This window comes from Oryzias latipes, chromosome 9, assembly GCF_053564925.1.
Source record: "Oryzias latipes strain Hd-rR chromosome 9, Olatipes_Hd-rR_3.1".
NCBI lineage: Eukaryota > Metazoa > Chordata > Actinopteri > Beloniformes > Adrianichthyidae > Oryzias > Oryzias latipes.
The window spans coordinates 17,475,007-17,498,734 of NC_136245.1; the positions used below are offsets into that span (position 1 = coordinate 17,475,007).

Consider the following 23,728-nt stretch of genomic DNA (forward strand, 5'->3'; position numbering starts at 1 on the left):
AATGTGGTCATAATCTGATGCCTCCAAGTAATTTTTTTCTTGGTTCTATTTTCGTTAAACATTGTCCAACATTATTTTTTGTTTTTTTTTAGAAAACAATGGACTAATTTGACTTGAATTTGGATTCATGCTTCTTTTTTTAAACTTTTTGTTTTGTTTTGGTTTAGATGAGTCTTCAACTCTGGGAACATCTGTCAGTTCTGCTCACATGTAAAAGCACAAACCCAGCAGTGCCCTTTATAACCACTGAGGGGCAGCATATTTCCATTTATTATGAGAAAAACCAATAACTCCCTAAATAGAGATTTACTTCTTAAAACTCTTTGAGTTCAAGACAGTGAAACCGAGGCTTGTTGCAGGTATCAATATTATTTTTTAGATAGTTTAGAAATAAATCTTTAGATACCTTGACATCCATTTAAAAAAATTATATTTGAAGGGAAAAAAAATACAACTGTTTATTTGTAATTACACTTGTGTGATCTTTGACTCCAAGTATGCATTAATATTATATATATATTGTAATTATATTATTATATTATATATTAATATATATATAGTATATATTATATATACGCATGTAACATTTCCGACTCACTACGGTGAAGTTCTGGATTGTTGTCTTGACATGTGGATGGACTCTAGACAAAAGACTGAAGGTGTGACCTTTGGTTTGTGATCTCACAGCCTACCTGTTAAATATTTATCTTGGATGGCAGAACTGCACTGCTTTTGATCACAAAGTGAAGGAATCTACCAAACATATGTTTCTGGGGATAAGAAACCGTGGGAATAAACATGTAAATCCAGTCAGAATCTTGCAGCTTCACTGCTCTAGAATCAGATCCATGGCACTACTTCTTATGGTTGAACTGTCGTATTTTTCAGATTTTAGGAAGGTAAGTAGATTTAGTTCTGGAAGCCTTATGTTCTCTTGCATGTGTGTGAGGTAGTCAGCCTGTATGCGTCTGCATTTATGTCTGTGAGAAACAGGTGAAGCGCGTTGACTTAACCCCTTGGTTCACATAAAAAGCTGCCCAGACTGCCTTTTGTGTGAGGAACAAATGTATCAGACCCATCTGATGATAACAGCAGACAGTAAACAGACTGAACTGCTGCACAACATGAGTTACCCATGCTTCTTCTCTGAAAAGAAAAATCGACTTTTGCACCTAGAACACTGACAAGCTGTTCTGCTTAGCTCATGACTGGATGGGAATCTATTATTTCCAGCTGTGGATGGAAACTATTACGGAGCCCTGTCTCCCTGATGAGCGTTAAAGTGAATGGTCGCAAAACAAACACATGCCAGCACGCCTACAGACAGGCAGGGAAAGATTCAGGCCCACGCTGAATCATTCACTATAGATAAAAGCCACCCTGTTGTCCTCAGACTGAAAAGGGAGGGAACGGAGCGAGTGGGGAGAAGTGGTGGTTCCCTCCTCCTTCTGGATTCAGTTCCTCTCTTCTTTTGTGCCGAGAAGATCTGACTGCGCAGCCTGTAAGTACTGTACTACTTGTGCCTCCTGTTCTGACTGTGAGATGAGAGCAGCGTGGGTGACGAGGAAGTAAAAGTTGACAGTGCAGAAAGATTTTTCAGAACTTTGGGATTGTTTAAACAGGAGTTTCAGTTTGCCGGAGGAACATTTATGAATGAAGACACTTGATATTTACAGGGGTTTTTTCATCACTTCAAAATTATTGTACTTTTTTTTTTTTTACAGCTGATAACAGTGATGGTTCTCCCCAAACTTTGAGCTGTCAGATTTTATTCTGATTAACTTTCTGGAAAACTTAAGTCTTTTTTCTAGATACGATAGTTAAATTTAAAGTCCCGAACCGAAATAAGCTGTTTTAGTGCCAGGATAACCCAGATTACTTTGTGTTTGTTCTCAGGAGACATTCCCACATGTGACACTTCACGACAAGTAGTTCTTATCTCAAGCCTCCATGTTTCTGATGATACCTTTAACCTGTAGAGTTGTACTGTCTCTCTCATGTTAACTGATGATAACTGGATTTTTAGACTTTTTTAGTGCGGTTGTCTTTCTTCTTTCAGAAAAAGTCAAATATAAAAATCACGCTAATAAAAACCCAGAAAAACCTGTAACTTTGGTTTCAAGATGATGTAGTTTTTCATTGCATAATCCACTTATGTCATGGTAAATTCTCTCCCTGGAATCTTTGGCTGTTATCCTTTTAATGAGGCTCTGCAGTGTACTGGCATTATGTGAAAGGGCAGTGGTTGGTCTTTACAGCGCAATAAAGATCTGCTGGAAACTTTCCACAACAGTGGGGAATCACGTAGGAAAAGAGCATACCTTGCCTCCTTTTCTGGCTTATTTTTCTACAAGAAATAGGTGTTTTTTGTCTGGATTGGGTGAAGGAAAGATGTTTGGTTGTGGCTTTACCCAGTTGTTTGTACGATTACCTCATTTAACAACAGAATAATATAATGACAGAAGTGCAACCAGGAAGGAAAAAGTCTGTTCCTGCATGGCACTAATTAAGAACTAAGGCTCCTGAAAGGAGCCTGGGTAATGCTTTAAGTTTGGGAGCTCCACCGTTTGGCCAAAAACAACCCAGAGAGCAGTACAGGCTCAGTGAATGAGCTGCTGCCCCCAGGTTTTATAGCCAGACCGCTGAATTATTAAACAGAGCAGAGGCCTTAAGTTTCAGGAGGAAAGTGGCTTGCATGAAGATGTTAAAACAAATATGCAGATTGACTGAAAGTTTGAGTGAGACCATTCAGGCCGGCAGAGAATTGGAGCCGTCACTATTTGTGGAATTTGTAGCTCAGTCTACCTGTGGCAGGCTGTTAGGCAGGAATTGCATGGAAGCAGAATGCATGTATGCATTTTGTCCTTTTGGGGGTTTACCTGCATTGTGATTTGATCAAGAACGACACACGAATTTGACTGAAGTATTCATCTGAATTTGAATAATTGTCCTTTGCACTGCTAAGATATCTATCACGTGTCAAATTATTTTCTCCACATGTTTGTATGTATGAAGGAAAGAAAAACAGTAGTTAAAAGGCTCAGTCCACAATATGCAAACACATTCTTTATGTAAAATAATCACAGAAAAGATAATTAGGAGGAGACATCATGGAGTCGCCTGGCTGTGTTCGGGCAGCAGAGGTGATGAACTGTTTGTGTTCCCCTTTGGTTAACCCTGTGCTGTGAATTATCTCCTTATCACAACAATGGGGCTGTTTCACTGAAGGAGGTGCCCCTGAACTGACAAGCCAAGTGCAGGGTGCCTTTTAAACGCAGGTTGAAAGGGGTTGTCATGGTAATACTTGTCAACCGGGAAGTCTTTCTCGGAGGCAGGCGGTGTGAGGGTTGGGTGTCTGAGAGGCGACCTGGCCAGTTTCAGCAGTCAGAAAAGGGAAACTTCAGGGCCGACAGAGGTGATTCCATGCCCCACTCAGTCAGGGGGAAGGTTTTTATCAGCCCCAGCGGGAAGGTGAGGGGACTCGTAAAGAAAGGGAGCACAATCGAGAGCAGAGAAACTCAGGTATGGCTGTTTAGCAAGTGTGTTGAGTAACCAGTCTGACTGCTCAGGTGTACACAGTGTTTACCTTGTTTTAAATGCTGCAGAAAGTATGTATCTTTACAAAGAATCTAACAGCAAAATGAAGCCTTTAATCTATGGAAGTTCAGTGTTGCAACACCACTGTTTACTGACTAAGCAAGTGGAATAATGCATGCATCCAAGCATGAACACACAGAGTACACTGAGGGCAATGTTTCTAAATATCTGTTCAGGGGCTATGTGTACACCAGGTGAGATCAACATGTCACTCAGCCGTGTTGCTTCCCTCATTCTGAAAAGGAGCTCAATGACTGGACTGTCCAGACCCCCCTGACTGTCAGGGAGATTTCCACAGCTGGCTCAGACTCCCTTTGTCACGTTTCTGTGGGTCCAACTGCCTACAGTCAGCTTTAAAAATGCAAGATGACAGGCAGGAAGATTTGGGAAATTTTTTTTCTCTTACCCGCACCTACTTTCTTATGCTTTGACGGTATATTGAACACATTGAAGAAAATAATTGAATTTCTTTTATGTTGTTGATGAGAATAATCAACTTCGACTCTGAGCTTGGGTCCTCTTGAGGGGAAAAAAGGCTGGGATTTACTGGCCTGAAGCTTCTGCTGGAACGTACTGAACTCTCCATTGATATGAAACACGCACAGACTCCTCCTGTTGTCTAGGCTGGTGGAGCACCATACAAGGAGGTGAAATACTTCCCTCCGTGATAAATGTGTATATCCCCCTCAATCACTGATTATCATAAACCTGCTGCTGCAGGACCTTGTATGGACTCTGTCCACACATCTGCTCCGCATGCTTGTGTGATCATCCTGACACAGCTAACCTCTCACATAGCAGCATGCTGACTCACATAATGTGTCCATAAAATGTCTGTTTTATTCACTCAAACTGCTTGTAACTGGCACCTCAGCACTTTTAAAGCCATGATTTCTTTGGTTTTATTGGCTGCTTATGTAATTTGTTGAGCAGCTGTAATGTAATGTTTATCGGGAAATGATTGGACATGACTGCTTTGTCACCACAAGATCATCAGATGTATTAATATCCAGGAGAGCAGCACATCATGAATCAAAGCCGTTTAATGCTTTGTGGAGATCATGAAATGTGGAAATTATGTTTATGTTAAAGAAACCTTGACCTCATGCTCCTCAACAGCTCCCATGTTGTGAAACAGAGGATGTGCCAACGACTAGAAATCAAATCTTTCTCCTTGAGAAAAAGAGATCCTTCCCTTGACCACAAATAACAACTTTCCTGGATGACAACCACAAAAGTTCAAGGGTCAACCCTCCCCGTGTTCTTGTTGAAGAATGTATTGTTACCTTGACAGAGTTGTCAGTGTGAAGAGCAATGCAAGCTCCCCTTCTGTGTGGAGGAAGTCCCTTAAGAAGACCTGTCACGTCCTTCTTATGAAGATGAAGAAATCTTAGGATTTATGAGTATATACATGACACCCGTTTTCCTTTTGCAGTATAGTACAACATCTGTCTAAGTCGGATTTTGTCTGAGTATAATTCATTCAGCTATTCATTGAGCTTCTTGTAGCTTTAAAGTCTCACAACATCTTTTGCTCTTTTGTAATAGTGTTTCCAGTGGTCTCTTAATTACGATTAAGCCATTTTTAGCCAAAATCAAAAAATCCTGTGTCGTTGTCCAGCAAACAGTTTCTGCAGAGCGGCAGGAGTTAATCAGAAATTCACCTCTGAGTTGTGGGCGGGACCGTGGATGTGGTAGCAAGCCCTCGCCCTTCCCATCATCCATCCGTTTACTCACTTTCCCTCTAGTTTACAGCCTTTCACACCCCCAACCTAACATTACAGTTGCAACAAAAATGGCGAGCAAATTGAAGCTATCCAGCCGAACAGTTCTGAGCAAGATGTCAGTTCAGACGAGGAAAACAAAGAAGTACATAGATCTATTTGTCTGCAAGTGGATGCACACAATGGAGCAGAACAGGGGGCTTGTTGCTCACCATAGATTCTATGGACTCTAGAAGGTAACTATATCACACTTACAAGTTTTATGTAACAACATTTTCTCTCTCCTGGAAAATTCACAATGATTTGATTAAAGAAACACGATTTTAATCTTAATTTTATTTATATATGTCCTCCATCTCAACAAAAATGGCAAAAGAACGGGTTAAAAACAGCAAAAACCCAATTTTGATTGGAGTGGGTCTTTTAAGATGATCTGGTCTCCTCAGCATCTTTCAAACATGATGTCATCTGCCAACTTTTCGTACAGCATAGAGGGAAAATATGAGTATGATCAACTAAAATAACTTATTTCTAGGTTCTTTTTATAATCACTGGTGTCATCTTGAAAACTGGAGGTAAGGGGACGGTGTAGCTGCCAGGGTCCAAAGCCAGATTTAGCAAGGCCCCCATGTTAACCTGTCACAGATGGGGCACTGGTTTTGTGACAACAAACTTAACTAGCAAGAGTGCTATGATGTCCAAGTTATGATGGAGTTTTCCATAGGGAAACAAACTGATCAGCTCATCTCTTTATTTTCTGTTCCTGAGAGCCAAACCAAGGCAGGACTGTGGAGACACGTACACTACAGTGTCTGTCATCTCAGTGCCTCCAGGACTTTTTGATAATTGCTGTGCTTAAAAAATATTTACTGTAGTTTGCGACAGTCTTTCCAAAAAATGTTGATATTTTTCAATAATAAATTCCAGTTCACGGCTGTGGGAGGACATTAAAGCTGCTGTTTTTCCCCTGCATTTATACAATTCCTAATTAAATGGTGATTTATTTTAAAATCAAGCTTATTTTTGTCATATTGTGCAATAGCACCTATAAAACTTGAACAATTACTTAATAGGGACATGCTTTGTAACATTTTCCCCAACAAATAGACAGCATTAAACTCATATTGAAATACTACATTTTTACCATGTTATGAATTATTTTAGTCTTGTTAAAAAAAATTTTTGGCGAGGAAAAACAATCAAGTGAAATGTGACCATTGGCCACCCAGCCTTAATTTAGGAATTCTTAAATTGAATCTGAAAATTCAACACAGAATTATTGCAAAACAGCTGTTTCAGTTAGAAAGATCACTTGAACCAAACACTTCTTTTTAGACATGAGCAAATATCCTTAAATGGTACATTTAGTGATTTGTTTACACAGCTTTATCAGCAAATCATTAGGTCTTTCATCAACTTATCTCAGTGTTGTGTTGCAGCAAAGTTGTAGTGATTGAACAAACTTGTGTAGAGAAAAATGTTTGGAAATTGGATGATAAAAGATAAAGGGGAAATTCATGGCTTCTCATTTGCAAAAAAATCCAATAAAATATGTCAACTGGATCTCTTTAGATTCTCTCTTAGGATTGATGATTGGAGCTGACCAGGAACTCTCCATCTACCCAGGTTTTCAGGGAAAAGGAGATAAAAGTCTTTTTAAAAGCATTTTTTAAATCAGGTTCTTCCCTTTTCCCAGTCCAGTCAGTGCAACCACAGATTTGCCTGTGGCCATCGCTCAGCAATTTTGGTAAAGTTGTTGTTCACCTTCCGACATATCTCTTCAGGGGTTGCCACAGCAAATCAGCTTTCACTTATTCACTCAACCCTGTATTTTATCTGGGATTGGGACGTACGCATGGGGGGCCCAGACTAGTGCTCCCTGGTTACTACAAGTGCCTTGCTTAATTTTGGCATGGGTGAAACTCTGCAGGTTTTATCCTGGGACTTTGGTCAGAGGTCTATGTCACTAATCTCAATGACAGAAAAGAAAAGAATCAAAGTCCTAACTCAGACTTGGTTCAAATTCAATGAGACTTAAGGAGACCTGTATATGTATGGAAATGCCTCCACAGCTATATGAACACATTTTTAATCAAAGTCAGATTTAAGCAAGAGGAAAGAGGAAATTCAAACTAAAACTTTCTCTTGTTAAACCTGAATCTACAATTCACAGAGTGGACTTGGAGTGCCTTACTTACACACATTTGCACAACTTTAAATCTGCAAAATCACTTAAAATAAGCATGTTTGTCATCAGCTTCATCAATTGTTGTTTTGTAATCCCTGTATTTCCAGTCTAACTGACAAATGTTACAGTGACAGATCAGTGCAGAATCATGTTTTCTCTTTTTACTGTCTATTATTTTAAGTTTCAACAACAATTTCTAAGAGAGATGACTTTAACTGTGTTTTGTTTAATTTGAAGTGGTCTACATACATTTTTGTCTCAGCACCCCGCAGTTTGGATTTCCTGTTGTTTTCTAGCTTTAACTTATTTTTGGATCAGTTAATATTTGCCTCTTTCCCTGGAGATATTCTTTGAACTTCCTGGGGACAGACAAAAATAAAATCCAAGTCAAAATCCGTCGATTCCTATGTTAGACATCCTCAGTTGCATTCTGCCATGCTGAGTTTATGTCACCACGTGTAAAGCAGCAAACAAAACCTGTCAGTTCAGCATTGTGAAAGCATCTCCAAAGGAGGATATCAACTCTAGAATGAAGGTGAATTACTTTTTAAGGTCATGCTTTCCTTTCCCCAAATGTGACGGGGTGCAGGCCTGCAGAAAGAAACGTGCTTCACAGAGACAGCATCCAGGAGCTTCTAAAAGCAAATCTTTATGTGGAAGCTCAGAGCTGCCTTCTGTGTTGAGGCTCAGCAATTACATAAGAGCGCACTGAGCATGAAAAACAAACCAACAAAGAACCAAACTTTTGGAGTGGGCTTTCCTTTGCTAACCATCAACAGAGGATTTGCCTTATTAGGTTAGACTGTGATTGAAGCTTTTAGTGTGGAGTAGATGAGTAGATCTTTTTGATTTGGTTCTGCTGTGATATGACACAGAGTTACTGTAATGGTATGGCTTAAGTCATGGAAAAAATTCTTGGAAAAAGGAGACTTTTTTTCCTTTCAATGCTTCAAAAAATTAAACAAACCTCAAAGGTTTACGCCTTCAATCCATCCATTTTCTATACCCTTCTGGGCTGTGGAGGTGCTGGAAACCGTCCCAGCTGTCAGGGAGTGAGGGAGGGACAGCCGTACACAGGATGGTTATTCATTATTAGACCATGCAGGGACAAACAGCATAAAGAAAAGCATGTATTCTAGCATATCTATGTTTGAACTGCCTCACTGGTTGTGTTTTGTTCTTCTGATGGAAATCTTTAAATGCCTCACTTGATCAGGTAACTTTAGATTAGATTATAAGAACCTTTACGTTGGCTACATGAATATTTCCAAATTGGTTTAGTCTTAAACAGTTCAGTGTTGTGTTATTGTGGATTAAAAAATGGAAGTTTCGGCAAAAAAAACGTGTAAAAAGAAAACTTGTTGTAAAATATTTGTTTTGTTTTTGGAGTTAACTTGTGTAAAATAATAGATCCTTTGTTTTCCCTAAAAGGAAAATGACAAATAACTCTAGTTTTATGGTAATCACCTTGAGCCCACTTCTAGTGAAAAGTTTCCTGCTCAGATGAGATCAGATGGAAATGCAGATCAGCAAGTCAAACAGTGCGAAAGCAGTTTGTTAACATTGCCTCTGATCAATGACTCATCATCTGGATGTGATCCTGGTGCTCAACCATCTGTCATGGACGGCCATTAATTAGATTGTTGTCACAATTCCCCATCTCTTTTTCCTGTTTCGTAACACAGATTTTCTGACTATTCAGATGACTGACACTGTTGTCTGGTTACTGAATCATTGATGCTGTCAGTGCTTGGGCTTTATACTGCATACAGAGACAGAAAACAGAAGTTGAGGGGTTTTCAGCAGAGGTTTTAGTAGTCTTCAGCAAATTCCTCCTGGAAAACTCATTAAAGGATTTGCTATTATTCCAGAAACGCTTTTCCCCACATTTGGTTGTTGCTTTTTTATTTTTATTTTTTGTCATGGATTTGCTCAGTTGTTTATATTGGTATAAGGTTGGAATCAGTTGCCAACTTCCTAAAGATGTTTTGGTTTCAGGGTTTTCGGATGCTTGGTTTCTATTGTAAGGTAGCCTTTCATAAACACACACACATATTTCAGCGCACTTTTGATGTTGAAACAGCAGACTGATGATTACGACTAGGTTTCTGCTTTCGGCTTCTGATCCTGTCCACTGTCCAGTCCCTTCAAGACAAGCTGATTATGCCATTGTAAGACTGGGGAAAATGAGACAGAAATGTGAATCACGCTCATTGTTTGGTCAATTTTTCCTTGGTTACAGTGAAAATGCGCTCACTATTTGGAATACGAATAGGATAATGGAGCAATTATCCAGACTGTCTGATGGTCAAATAGGAATTTTTATGATGAGAAAGTTTTCTGTAGAACCTTGGAAAGTCGGAACAGAGATGAGTGACACAGTAAATAACATTTTACACATTAAAATATTAAAATGAAACCCATTTCGTATTTCAGATGACACACTACAAAAAAAACAAAAAAAACTCAAGAAAGTAAAAAGACCCCTGTTCAGAAAAAAGGTTATTTTCTGTATTGCAAGAAAAATAATCTTATCAATAAAGTTTTATATGGAAATTGAAATTAGTGACTATATTTTTAAAAAAATTCAAATTCTTGGTGAGACCATTTTTCTTACCCCATTATAAGTTGTTGTTGTTTATTTTAATGTGCTTCTTTAAAAAACAACAACCTACCAATGGGGTTTTTTGATTTATTTCAAAAGGGCCTGTTTTGCAGTGCAAATATTACCTTAAAAATTAAATTTAGCTATATATGGATTTGATATGCAAGGATAAATGTTCAACGTATTTTGTGGTTTTTTTCTTTAATATTATTTCAACGTTCCTGTCACAGTGAAAAGTAATTTGATTTTTAGAGGCAAACATGAACTTTGTGCTGAAAATGAAGCTTTACAAAGAAACATCACCAGTGGAACATTGTGGGTTCTGTCAATGTCACAGCAATACACATTTGATTAAAAAGCCTGTTGGATTTTGGTTGATACGTTATAGTTAGGGATGGACTGATAATAGTTTTTCCGGCCAATATTTGCCGATACCGATACTTAAGTGTCTACAGTAACACAAAGTTTAGATTTTCTATTTGTTACTTTATTAGAAATGCACAACTTTTCTTTTACTGGACAATCACATTGTACTTGACCTTTTTAACATACAGCAAAGGATCTCATATGAACAAGTATTACTTTAAAACTTTTTATATTTTACCGATATTGAAAACTCAAACTTTGCAAATATTGGCCAATACTGGCACTGATATATCGCTCCATTCCCTAATTATAGTTTATGTCTAAACAAAAATATGATAATCCTATTTAGATCTTCTTCATTATGTGGCTTCTTATATGATAATTATTATTTTTGGGGAATTTAAATTTTGAAAAAACAGTGTCATTTAACCCTTAATGTTTGTGTCTTTGCAGAAAACCTTATGCTGTGCACGAGAGTTTGATAAATCACGGACCGATTGGAACAGAACACATGCAGACTCAGGTGAGGCCCTTTTTATGTGCTGTCGTTTGCATAAAAGTTTCAAACTTTAAATCGGCCATAAATCCCAGAGAACAACAACAGCTCAAGTCTGTGTGGAAGATAGCGGCTGAACTGTCACTAACAGGCACACAGGTCTTTCCCATGACCTCTAGCAACCACGCAGACAGGATGAAAGCACCTGATTCAAAAACACAGCGTTCCAATACAAGAATTAGACCTGCCATTGTGTGCTGACCGAGGACGACAAAGATAACCATGGAGACTGCTGGAGTTTAAGGTTGACATTAAGAACCCCTTACCATTTTCTTTGACACCGGCTCCTCCCCCTGACAGGGAAAGACTAGTGTGGGGAGTTAATGGTCTCATAACGATCCTCTGCAGCCTCGGTGCCCCACACTGGTCCCTCAAGTGAGTTCTTCCCACATTTGTGTCAGAAGAGATATGATATAGAAAGAGAGAAACACTGATTCCCACTCCTGAATCAGGGGCCTTTTCATTACTGGCTCCCCCTAAAAGAGGCCCGTTATTCTCTGGAGAATAGCTGTGCTCACATGGTTTCCCACAGAGAGCGTTGTTTACGCGAGGCTGTCAGAAAAACATGGCAGGAGCAAAGTTCACACATTGTTGTTGCTCATCCACATCTCATTTCCTCTGTGTTCAGCAAAGTGCAGAAGTGGTCGGCCGTCTAAATGGCTCTGGGATTGTTTTCTCTGGGAAGCCTGGAGTTTCGTCAAACCAGCATGTTCTAACTTCTCCTGAGCTGACCCATGAGGTGGTCATCTCCCCCGGACTTCCTACTTCTCCTCTGAGCCCCTCTATGAGGAAGATGGGTGAAGAAGTCAAGGCATGTGATAACCTTTAAGTTGTGTTTCTAACTGGTGAAGCTGAGGAAGAGGAAAATGGTGTAGAAGGGCTCCTCCATGTGGAAAAATCAAGTATTGCCTGATAGATGTGACAAAAGTGAACATGATAATCTGTTAAAATTCATGGTCATTTCTGTTTATGTTCTCTAATCAAGGGGTCAGAGATGAATGGAGGAGGGCCATCAGCTCTTAGCTTTGGATCATACTATGGACCTTCAGAAACACAAAGTAAGACCCCCCCCTCCATTATAAAGAAAAAGCAAAATATTTAAGATCATGTTTTAAGTGTCAAATAACTGACTTTAACATATCTCAAAAGAAAAAAATCGGATGAGTTAACCTTCTGTTTTGGTGTAAAAACTGTTGAAAATTATGAATGAATTTATGAATGAGAAACTTTAAATTAGAGATTTTGAGATGGATTTGTCAATTACATTTTAAACTATGTAAGAAATTAGAGCCAAGTAGGAGCTAACTAGACCATGACCACTTTAAAAAAATGTATGCTTATCAGAGATAGACTGTTTTCCCTAATTAAAAATGTTCTGAAAAGTGTTATCGGTATTGCAGGTAGAGTGTCTAATGGAGACCGCAGTGCTTCCACTCTACCCAGAGGCTGGGCACCTGTTCGAGAAGAGAGATTCATCAAGTTTTCCGGGATAGGACCTGTGGATGAGAGCGGGATGCCCATCGCCTCCAGATCTGTAAGACCCAAAAAAACAAAAACAAAACTCCTTTATCTTCTTGGTGTAGATGACTCATTTTCTGCACCCCCCTTCTTTTCTTATACCAGAGTGTCAACAAACCCAAAGACTGGTACAGGAGCATGTTCAGACAGATCCACAAGAAGCCAGAAGGTAGGGACGCTGCTCCTCCTTTTTTTCTTCCCACGCTCGACTGCACAATGAATTCCTGTGTGTCCATATGCCTGAAACTATTGAGGTGATGCAGCAACAGCGTGTTGCAGAAGCAGCACAGGCCATGATGAAAGAGCACGAAGGCATTGTGTCATGAGCTCTGTCAATAATCCAACTTTTTATCCTAGCCCCTCCTCAAGCTTAAGGTTATTTGTCTGAATAATGGGTTGTGTTGTACAACCTCGTTGCCTAACAATTTGATCCTAAATGGTTTCTTTTAAGACATGGATAATAGCTGCAATGCTCAACTAAATGTGTGCAAATTGTCTAAAAAAAATCTGTCTTTTGCTTGCTGGAACCAGAGTTGGAGGACTCTGAGCCCTGGTCGTCTGAAAGTAAGTGCTTTGGTTAGATTCCACATCATTATAGGGCTTGGCTGCACAGTACATTTGAATTCTAATCGTCACTAATCCACAGGCCTACGGTGGTCTGGCAGCACAGAGACAAACGATAAAGACGACCAGAATCTGTTCAGACTAACACCTCACGGAGCTCTGCCAGACTGGTGAGTCTACACAATTGAAGTTTGAGTCACCCTTGGGCGGTTTAACAAAGTTGTCAACCTAAACCAATACGACTCTAAACATAAAAAAACAAACAAACAAGTAAAGCAGCAGGAAATGAAGTTCAATAACATTGCAGAACATTTTAAGAAAATACTTCTTTAGTTCGACATCACCTCTGAAGTCTGCCGTGATGCAACATCAAGCTGAAGTAATAATCAACATTAAAGAAAGGCTGACATTGTAATATGAACTTTTTCCTGAGAGGCAGATTTCTCACCTAAGTTTCCTGTAGAGATTAAAGATCCAGGTTGTTTGCTTGGCTAAGTTTGCTAAAAACATAGGTTTAACTCAAGTCAAGGGCAGGGGAGGGAAAATGAGTGGGGCAGAAAAGTTTGGTTGTGTTGTTTTATGTACTGCTGCCATGATGAAGCTGCTGTTCATGTGTGTCTGTCTCCATGCTGTGACTCAGGAGCGAGGATGTTGATAAAGTGTTAGACCCAGGGAAGCTTCAACCTCAACCACGGAGCATCTTTGATTTTGAACCAGGAAAGAGCTCAACCTCGGACAGCCACAGCCAGGTACGGCCTCATGCAGCCACAGCCGGGGCAGACAGAAAACTGTTGCAGGCTCTGAAAATGTTACACTTCTATAAAGTCTGTTTTCCCTGTGAGGACCTCATGCACAGGTTAGCCCCCTTTTCTTTAAGGATTAGAGGCTAAGTCCTCATATTTCATCTTCTCACGCAAAGGTACTTAAGTCAAGGCAGCATTCAGCTCTGGCTGAGATCCCTTTTGTTACTGCAATGGATTTCCGACATTTTTTGTGTTCAACCTTTCAGACAAGAAAGGACATGACCAACATTGGTTACACACTCAGTCAACGATTTATAAGGTGCTTTGCTGGGGATCTTCGTTCACGATCCTGTTAGTCTTGGATGGTTCAGGGTCTTGTGTGACTGAGAATGTGGTGGTTTGAGTTGCAGAGTTATGCCTCAGAAGCTGCTGCCTTTTGAATGGCTCCCAAAACAATGTCCTAGATCTGCTGTGGTTATTGTGTTGTGTCTACACTTGTGAAGAAAAGGAATCTTTGTTTCCGCTCCGCTGAGGGAGCTGATGTGGGCCTTGTGATTCGCATTATGGTGTTAACCTCTTGTGGTGTATAATGCCTCACAGCATGGAGACTTATTTAATTTCCTTTTTATGACAGTAGCCGATGCTGAATGTCCTGAACAGTGTTTGGAAAAGCAGCTCGCAGACCATATCAGGTGTTGTTCAGCTGCACTGCAATAATATGATCTAATAGGCGGGAGGTCCGCTCACAACTTGGGTGGGACGACAGGTTTTTCACATTTTCATCCAACAGCTTAAAAAAAAAGGAATCCAGCAGGGCCTTTTAAAGTATTGTTTGATAGAATCTGCTGCAATTAATGTCTTTTTTTTTTTTTAAAGTGAGCCTTTAAAAGTATCTGCCAAGCTCGTTGAAGGAAAAAATATGCTGGTTTGTTCAGCATCGCCAAAATTTGTTTAACATGTTCAAGGTCATTTGAACTTTTCTTTTAATGATTCTTTTTAAGTATCTGGGACTAATTTTCTCATCTCTTTTGATATTTGCTTGATTTTGGTGAGCTAAAATACATTTATAAAATTTCAGACATTTAGCGATAAACTTTATAAGTGAAAAATGTCTTTTTGGTTGGTCAATTGGTTCTAAATCCCCCTCAAACTTTCACCCCCCTTTCATATTTTTAAATCAGCTTAAAAATTCTGTCATACCTGGTGCCGAAATGACATTATGGATGTTTTATGTAGTTTATCTCTAGGTCTGGCTAAAATCTTAAATGGGCCTAAATAACTTTTGGCCTGACTATTACAAGAATTCCACGATCTTACATGATCTAGTACATGATCTATGGTACATAATTACATGATCTAGTCTTCTCCATGCCAATAAAAGAAGGATTTCACAATATTTGATATGGAATGGGAATTGCTGGTCAATTAATTCTGTTTGGAAAAATAGTGATGTAAATTTTGTTTCATTTTCTTACATTGACACTTTAGATGAGTCATGACAATTTAAGGAACAGGAATAACTGCTTCTTAAACATTTTTACACATGCGGTGCATTTCCTCTCATATGACGAGTTTTAAGAAAAAAGCTTTAACAATTTGGTTGTCTGTTTTTCTTCCTCTTGTCTTGTTTCTCTAGAATCTTTTATCCCCAAGAAAGCAGCCAGAGAAAACAAAATCTCCTTCCATTGAGGTGAGTGTCTTTAACTCATCAACCTTTCATCAAAATTCATACTTTAAAAAGAAATCTTTGCCAGGGACTCAATATGCTCCCAAAGTAGTTGTGTTAATCTTGCATTCCAACGTCATAACTGCTGGGCCTTAGGCCAGCTTGGCATCCGAGTTGAGTCAATTTGAGGCTGAACTGGACTCGGAGATTCTGGGTCTGGAGAGGACACTTTCGCAGAAGAAGCAGCGTCGAGGCTGGGGTGAGGTACTGAGCCCCCCTCCTGATTCTCTCCTGAAGCATCCCTCCTTCCTTCTAGCTTAGCAAAACAAACCCCCACCGCACCCCTCCTTCTATAGTGCTCTTAATGAAAGCTGTGTGTCAGTCAGATGCTTCAGCCTCTTTAGCTGTGATTCGTTCCATCTTCCCCTTCTTTGACACAGCTGACTGCCTCAGAACTGCCTGCCCTGCACTCAGAACGGCCCGTTTTCCTTAATCACACACCTTCCTGCTCTGCACAGCAAGCACAGACCGGCTGCCAAAAAATCATTGTGGGCTTTCTTTGAATCTGATTTGTATGATACCGTTTCCACTTCCAGATCCTGAGTTGCTTGCCAATAACAACACATTTCATGCTTTTACTGATTCCTGTCACTGAATGTACCTCATGGGCTGCAAATTGACAAAAATCACAGACAGCTGCAGCAGATCAGCATGCAGTGCTGTTTGTGGCCTAAGGAGAATAGGACCCAGGAGATTTCTGAGCTCCTCTGGGAGTGGCCAGCACCTCCACTTTGTGTTATTGTGAGATTTCCTCTGAGCTGTAAGCTACTGAGAGAGAGGGCTGCTGGGAGGCGACTGTGGTAAGTGTTTGCTCTACTTTCAGGAGGCCAGATCCAGGGATCCAGTAGCTGCTCCGAACACTGGTGCACCCATCCACAGGTTAGTCAACAACGGTGAAAAAAGTCATAGGAATTAATTTGCATATCCTATATTTGTTGTTTAAGTTGATTTTTGGGATATTTTTCTTCACTTTACTAAAAAAAACCATGTTACCTTTTGCATAACACTTGGGTAGAACAAGTAGTATAACAGCTTGTGCCACTCTTATTCCGACACGTTTGCTTCATCTTGACAGGCACATTCAGTGTTGGGCTGTTAGTGAACTGAAAGTTGGTGGACTGTATCAAAGCTACACATGCTAAGACAGGTTAAACAACAATCTCCACACAGACCCCCTCTGAGCTCAGCAGCTCATTCATATGACATCACTGCATAGCAGAAACTGCTGCTTTCTCCCTGCTGGTTCAGGAATTCCAGCAAACATTGATACAGTACTTGGAAAAAGTGCTTGTCAGGTGATCCAGGAGGTCTCTGCACTGCGGAGAAGCTCTAAATTTAACAAGTTTGGTGTTTGTTCTTTCAAACATCAGACATTTCTCACATGTGCTGGACATTCTTGCAGGATTCTCTCTGTTGTGTGCTAAACCGAGCTTGAAGATTTAAAACCATTTCAAATCTTGGAGGAAATTATCCTGAGACGTTTGAAAGAAATGCAGAGCTGCTTTTTTTTCAAGCTGCCCGGCTATGTACTGAGAAATACTGTGGAAAAAATGTTAACGAGCTCAAAGGAAGCTTAACTTTAGTTGGGTTTTGAGTTAATTTCTAACTTTAAAACACTCAATTATCCCTGTGATCATGAATGACTCATAAAAATAAAATTCCACATTTCCTTGACTCGAACACTTCCATCCATTATTTCTAAACAATATCTTTGAACCAGATGTTTCTAATAGTTTTTGTTTTAACAAAGAGGCACTTTGAAAGTAATAAAAACACACAGGGAGCTCATTATTTCTTCACTTTTTCAGCAATTCATCCTCAGCACAGCATTTCCAGTATTCTGGTGCAACGTCAACGCCTTCTCCTGCGTATGGTAAGAATATATATATATTTTTTTACTTAAACACAAACAATGAGGCTCATTTTTACTCACATTGTTCTGCCCTAATATGTCTTAAGTTTCCCCCTTTATTTCTCACGTCCTTCTGGTACAACCACAAGCAGTTGTTGAGCATGTGGAAAGTCTGTGAAGCCTTTTTCCTATAGAAACAGATGTAGATGGGTGGGGAGGAAGCACACAAAAATAGGAAAGGGAAACTCGAAAGAACTGATTAAAGATTAGCTTCATCCACTTATTCTTCCTGAGAATTTAACACCCCTTTTAAGCTGCTGCAGTTGATGTGTTGACTATTTTTTTGAAACTTAGCAACTCATGTTCAGGGGGGGGGGGGAAACAAGCGAGAAGATGCATTAACCTCCTCTTTCATCGTTGTCCATGTGTTCCTCAGCAGAAGTCGTTTCATCAGCAAATGAAACCATGGAGCTTCCATCAAAAAAAGAAGAAAAAAAGGTGTGTGTTTGCCAATGATCTAAAAACCACAAATCTCGTTAAATAGCTCTCATAGAGTTTTTCCTAATGACTTTTTTGTATTTACAGATGAAAGCTGCAAGAGCCAGGTTTGATTTTCAGGCTCAATCACCCAAGTGAGTTGCCTGATTTGAAAACACGTCATTTATATTCTCGTGATTATTTGTTTGTAGGATTGAAAATGTATATTTAAAATTTTTTTGTTACCGGATTTTTCCTCGATTGAGCTTTTGTCTCTGCTCAGGGAGCTGACGCTGCAGAAAGGGGACATTGTTTACATCCGCAGGCAGATAGATGCCAACTGGTTTGAGGGCGAGCACCATGGAAGAGCTGGCATTTTCCCCACATCTTATGTAGAGGTGATTTTCTACTTTTGATAAATCTACTCACCTGATAGTCGCAACAATTAATGGATGGATGGATGGATGGATGGATAGATAGATAGATAGATAGATGGATAGATGGACACTGTAATCGAATGTGCCAGATAATTATATGCGTTACAATAATATAGCAAACATCAGAACATTTATGACAAAGGGTTGATACATTATTTTTTTCCTAGGTACATGGTTACATGAGTCCATCTTTGTGTTAATAAGCCCATTTTCATTTGGAGTTTAGCAGTTAGATTTTCCATAATATCAACTTGTTTAAGTCTTTCCATGCTTGTTGAAATGGGTTTCCTCTATTTATACATTTCAGTGCAATAAGCAAAAGAATATTTATTGTTCTTGGTCGCATATCGTTTCAATCCCAATTAACAAAACAAATAGTAATGGATGACATTTCATATATATTTATAATGTTAACTTCACATGTTCCTCTTAGATTCTGCCTCCTACAGAGAAGCCGACGCCCATCAGGTCTCCCAGTATTCAGGTGCTGGACTATGGGGAAGCTGTGGCTCTGTATAATTTCAACGCTGACTTACCCGTTGAGCTTTCTTTCCGGAAGGTGAGTAGCTCAAACCCACTTTGTAAAAATAATAAAACTTAGCAGAATAAGGTGCCTCTCATTTCTTTAAGCTAGACTTTCTTGCAGTGATTGACTTTATTATACATTTTATTTAACCTTTTATTTACCCAGGAAATGTCCCTATTTTATTAGCCTAAACACGTTTTATCTGACGCTATTGGTGGATCTAATTGATTTTGTTGTATTTATTTTATTTCATTTTTAATAAAAATGAAAAATTGAATCATCAGCAAGACTGACTTCTTTAGTTTAATAACCCAGTGTCTCGTTTTGTCCTCAGTGATCTCTGTCCTTGAGTCTGATTGAACACTATCTGAAATATGCCAAATTCTTTACCAACAGCTCTCTGGAAGTAACCTTGCACAAGCAAAATTCTGGTTTTATAAGAAAAAGAGCATTTTTCGTTTTATTTACAGTTTCTCACAGATCCCACAACCAAAAATTGAAAATTTCATTTAGCCTGTTGGCCAGTGCCATTGTTTTACTGTTAAAGTTTTTGTTTAAAATTGGTCACTTTTTGAAGTTGCTGTTGTGTTGGAATGGAAAATGAAGAACAGATCGATCAAAAAAAGCTTTATTTTGTCAAGAGACAAAACGGAGCCTGGAAAATGAATCATTTTAAATTTGTCTTGTTTTTTCTTTTGTAGGGTGAGGTGATCAGCATTAGCAGACAGGTTGATGACAAGTGGCTTGAAGGCAGGATTTCTGGAACAAACCGAAGCGGCATCTTCCCAGCTAACTATGTCCAGGTCAACAAGATGCCTCGCACCAAATTCTCTTTGGACGGTTACACACCAGGCCCCACCTCTCCCATCCCCACTGGACCACAGAGTCCAGGACGACCACTGCATTCCCCTTCGCCGCGATCACCGTTGTCACATTTCTCCCCCACTTCGCTGAGCCCAAAGCCATCTTCACCTGTTCCGTGTGGCACCCCGGTTTCTGAGTCACACTCTCCCATACAGACCCCTTCACCAGGTCGAACACCCTACGGCACGTACAACGCTGCTCCATCCAACAACCACAACAGCCACTGGTCTTCTCAGAGCTCCAAAGTGAGAGCTGTGTCTCCTTCCACTCAGTCACCAGCATACGTGCACAAAGCAGGAGCTCTGTCAACAAATGCATCCAGACACTCTGATGGCTCACAGGTCTGCTGCACTGTCACATAGCATGTTCACGCCTGCGTTGTCTGTGCTGACTTGACAGTTGCTCATCACTTTATTATCACAACATTTTTTTTCTGACAAATTTTCCGTTTTCCTCAGGGTGCCATCCCAAACCAGGTTGCTCCTTCAAATCCACCTGTCTCCTCACTGAACAACATCAGTTCAACTGCAGCGCAACACCAACCGTACGTCTGTCTGTCTGCAGTTCTCAAACCGTCTGTCGGAAGCTGTTGTCTCTGATTTCTTTGTCCTCCCAATTTTAGATATAAAGCTGTTTACAACTACAAGCCGCAGAATTCAGATGAGTTGGAGCTCAGAGAAGGAGATATTGTACACGTCATGGAGAAGTGTGATGATGGATGGTTTGTAGGTGAGTTTATTTTTTGAAATGCATTTAATTTACTTTTTCTATTTGTGAAGAAAAAAAAAACTGAAGCCACTTTTAGGAATAAGGTTGGGGTCACCTTTTATCTAAACAAACGTGTGCAAGACCTAACATGAATAATTCAGATTAAAGCGGGTAAATTAAAAACAAAACCATATTAAATTGCAAAAAGGGGCTCTCTGCGCCCCTGGGAAGCCAACCCAGGCTTCTGGCGTGTTAGTCCTACAGCCAGCCAGCTGAACTGTCTAAAATGATAACATCTGACATGGACGGGAAAAAAGGCTAAAATGGCAATAATGTCTTTGGTCTATATTATATAGTAAAAAAGCTTTAGTGATGTGTTTATGTATTTGTATTTTATGTCCAAAGGCACTAAAAAATCCATCATCTTCTCCTGTTAATCTAGAGCAAAGGCACAGGTGTTCTCCTGTTAATCTAGAGCAAAGGCACAGGTGTTCTCCTGTTAATCTAGAGCAAAGGCACAGGTGTTCTCCTGTTAATCTAGAGCAAAGGCACAGGTGTTCTCCTGTTAATCTAGAGCAAAGGCACAGGTGTTCTCCTGTTAATCTAGAGCAAAGGCACAGGTGCAGCAGCTTGCCAGACCTCAGTCTCCACAGAAACAGTCTCTTTTCTGCCAGGGGATCCCCAGAGTGCCCCCAAACCAGCCGAGAGACATAGTACCTCTGGTCTTCAAGACCAATTTCCTTGTAGAAGTGTTACACGAGTCTTACCAAAGACTTTAAAAATCGGACCCAATGCTTACTTCGCCAGTGGCTGGGTTAAAAAGGGAGAACCCCAGGTGTGTGACAACTAATAGGACTTTTACTCCTCCCAATGGGAATATCTCTGCAGGGAGGTGTGCAGGAGGCATCCGAAATAAATTATCAATCTGCTTTAATTGGCCTCTCTTGATGTGGAGGAGTATTTGCTCTACTCTGAGCTCCTCCCGGATCTCTGAGCTCCTCTGCCTATCTGGAAGGGGGTGCCCAGCCACCACGCATAGGATACTCATTTCAGGTGTCTTTATCAGGGATCTAATTATTTTGGTCATGACCCAAAGTTCATGACAATAAGTGAGGAATGGAACGTAGATTTAGTTGTAAATCTTGTTTTATGTATTTATTTATTTTTTACTACAACAGCCAGATACAGAGATGGAAGTACTGATCCACCTATCAATCTCATGCTTCTTCCTTCTTTGACTCGTGAACAAGACCCCAATATACTGAACTTCCTCCATGTTGAATAGTTTGCCATAATTTCTTTAAAACCAATTGAAAGTCCTTCTCTATGGTCTCATTGACTCCTCCCAGACCAGTGATTTTTGCCTCTGCAACTGCCCAATCAGCTTGTTTGGGAGTCCTACTAGGCCGCCAGGTTCGACAGGACTCCTGCTTCACCTATCTAAATCCATAAACTGGAAAACCTTTCATCTTTGTCATTTTAGCTATTAGCTTTTATCCAAAGCGTCTCACACGTTTATTACTGTTAAGGGGAAATGTGGAGTTTAGTGTCTTGCCATAAGTGAATAGGACTTATTAACCGCCTCCTCAGTTTTCACACGCTATGCTCCCCTCTAGTGGACAAAGGGAAACACTACAGGTTGTAGAGCCAGAAATAAATTATCATTTGATGTTTTAACCACAGTCTTGTTTTTTTTTTTTTTTGTTATGTGTGATCTCGTGTGTTCTTCTCTTGTAGGTACGTCAGAACGGACTCATACTTTTGGAACTTTTCCTGGGAATTATGTGACACCTGTTTAACTTTAACTATCACTTGTGCACACCCATCAAGACTCACTCCCCCTCCCAAACCACGGAGCAACAGGGCCTGCATGCTCACTCTCTTTGTCATAAAAGAGCTCCTCCATGGCTTCCCCTCTCACCTCCTGCACGTGTGTGCGCGCACATCCAGAAAATGTGTGTGTTTGTGGTGCACAGACTTAAAGGGTGTATTCACGCACACCGATTGAAAAGAATGAACACAGATGAGGCTGTTTGGAACACTAATGATGGACAGCTATGGACAGCTGTAGAATATTTCCACAGAAGAACACTGGTTCAGATCTTACTCTATTATGCATTCAGCTTTTTCTACACAGTGCCATCACTATTCAGTACTGAAATGTATGGATTGTTCATAGATTTTTGCTAGAGTATTAATGATTCTCTCAAATATGCTCCTCAGATCTTTGAGAAACCTGAAGGAGGTCTAAAGAAACACCACAGAGTTCTGTAAACAGCAGAAGTGTAAAGCACATAAGGGTTCAGACAGAATAAGATCAGTGGACATTCATTGTACATTTTATTGCTGTTGGGATTTTAACTTTTTTTTTTTTTTTTTTTTTTTTTTTAAGGAGTAGTTTGCCAATGCAAAGTAAAAATGGACATATATGGTGCAGTTATAGAATATTGGTGTTTTTCACCTCTATAAATAATAAAAAAAAAACTGTTTGGACTAAGCAAGAATCTAAATGTCTTTTCAGAAAGATTTCTTTAGTGAATATTTAAAAAAATTCTAGCATTTCATGCCAAAAAAAAGAATTCAATCTGAAAATTTCTTTCTTACTTGTTTATTTCTTTCCTTACTGCTACAGCTTTAGAATTCATCTTTTGGTTGTGAAACTAATGTTCTTTCTTTAAAAAACAGTATTTGAAAACGTTTCCAGATCTGTGCTGGTCAACTATTTTGATACGTTTATATAGAGAAGAACTTGAAAGCCTGATTGTAAGTCTTATTTTGGAGTTTTACATGAGAAATGCATGATTATCCTTCAAACTATTTTGTAGAAACTGGGGATGATTGTACAGATTGTGACAGTTTCTAAAATTAAAAGTATAATATATATATTTGCTTCAAATATATTGGATATATATGGTACACAATTTATATACATAAAAAATAAACAATAAAGAGTGATATCTAAAGTGACTTGGTTGTTATTCTGATCATATTATTACAATCAAACACAATCAAGTTTGTAATTAGAGGAATTATGCATAAAATAGAGAATTAGTAAAAAAACTACACAATTTAGGCATTTTCACAAAGTGTACATGCATGTCTAGTGTGCTATTGGTAGCTCATTTGCTTTTATAATCATTGAATATTTGATAAAAAAGGAAAAAAAAAGGAAATTCCAGTCATCGAATAGTAATGATTGGAATTTCAAAAAGCTAGAAATTACACCCGCGGGGAGCTCGGAGTAGAACCGCTTCTCCTCCACATCGAAAGGAGCCAG

The 23,728-nt window shown here is 39.5% G+C and overlaps 1 protein-coding gene across 13 annotated transcripts; it reads left to right on the forward strand.

The window, feature by feature from the left end:
• Nucleotides 1-725: 725 nt before the first annotated feature.
• Nucleotides 726-23,418, forward strand: sorbs3 (sorbin and SH3 domain containing 3). 13 transcript variants are annotated; one of them, XM_078952789.1, is made up of 21 exons: nt 726-899; nt 10,934-11,003; nt 11,665-11,847; nt 12,022-12,094; nt 12,437-12,570; nt 12,660-12,723; nt 13,086-13,118; nt 13,201-13,288; nt 13,759-13,867; nt 15,498-15,551; nt 15,684-15,791; nt 16,411-16,466; nt 17,396-17,460; nt 17,876-17,937; nt 18,025-18,071; nt 18,200-18,314; nt 18,787-18,912; nt 19,581-20,084; nt 20,202-20,287; nt 20,366-20,472; nt 22,189-23,418. In XM_078952789.1, exons 2-21 carry the CDS (start codon nt 10,992-10,994, stop codon nt 22,248-22,250), a joined length of 2,088 nt encoding a protein of 695 aa, XP_078808915.1. In that variant the 5' UTR covers nt 726-899; nt 10,934-10,991; the 3' UTR covers nt 22,251-23,418. The 13 variants fall into 13 exon arrangements, with proteins under 13 accessions (XP_078808915.1, XP_020561709.1, XP_078808916.1 ...); XM_020706050.3 differs by lacking the exon at nt 726-899 and adding an exon at nt 1,141-1,501; XM_078952790.1 differs by lacking the exon at nt 726-899 and adding an exon at nt 1,141-1,501 and having other exon boundaries at nt 22,282-23,418.
• Nucleotides 23,419-23,728: the final 310 nt, after the last annotated feature.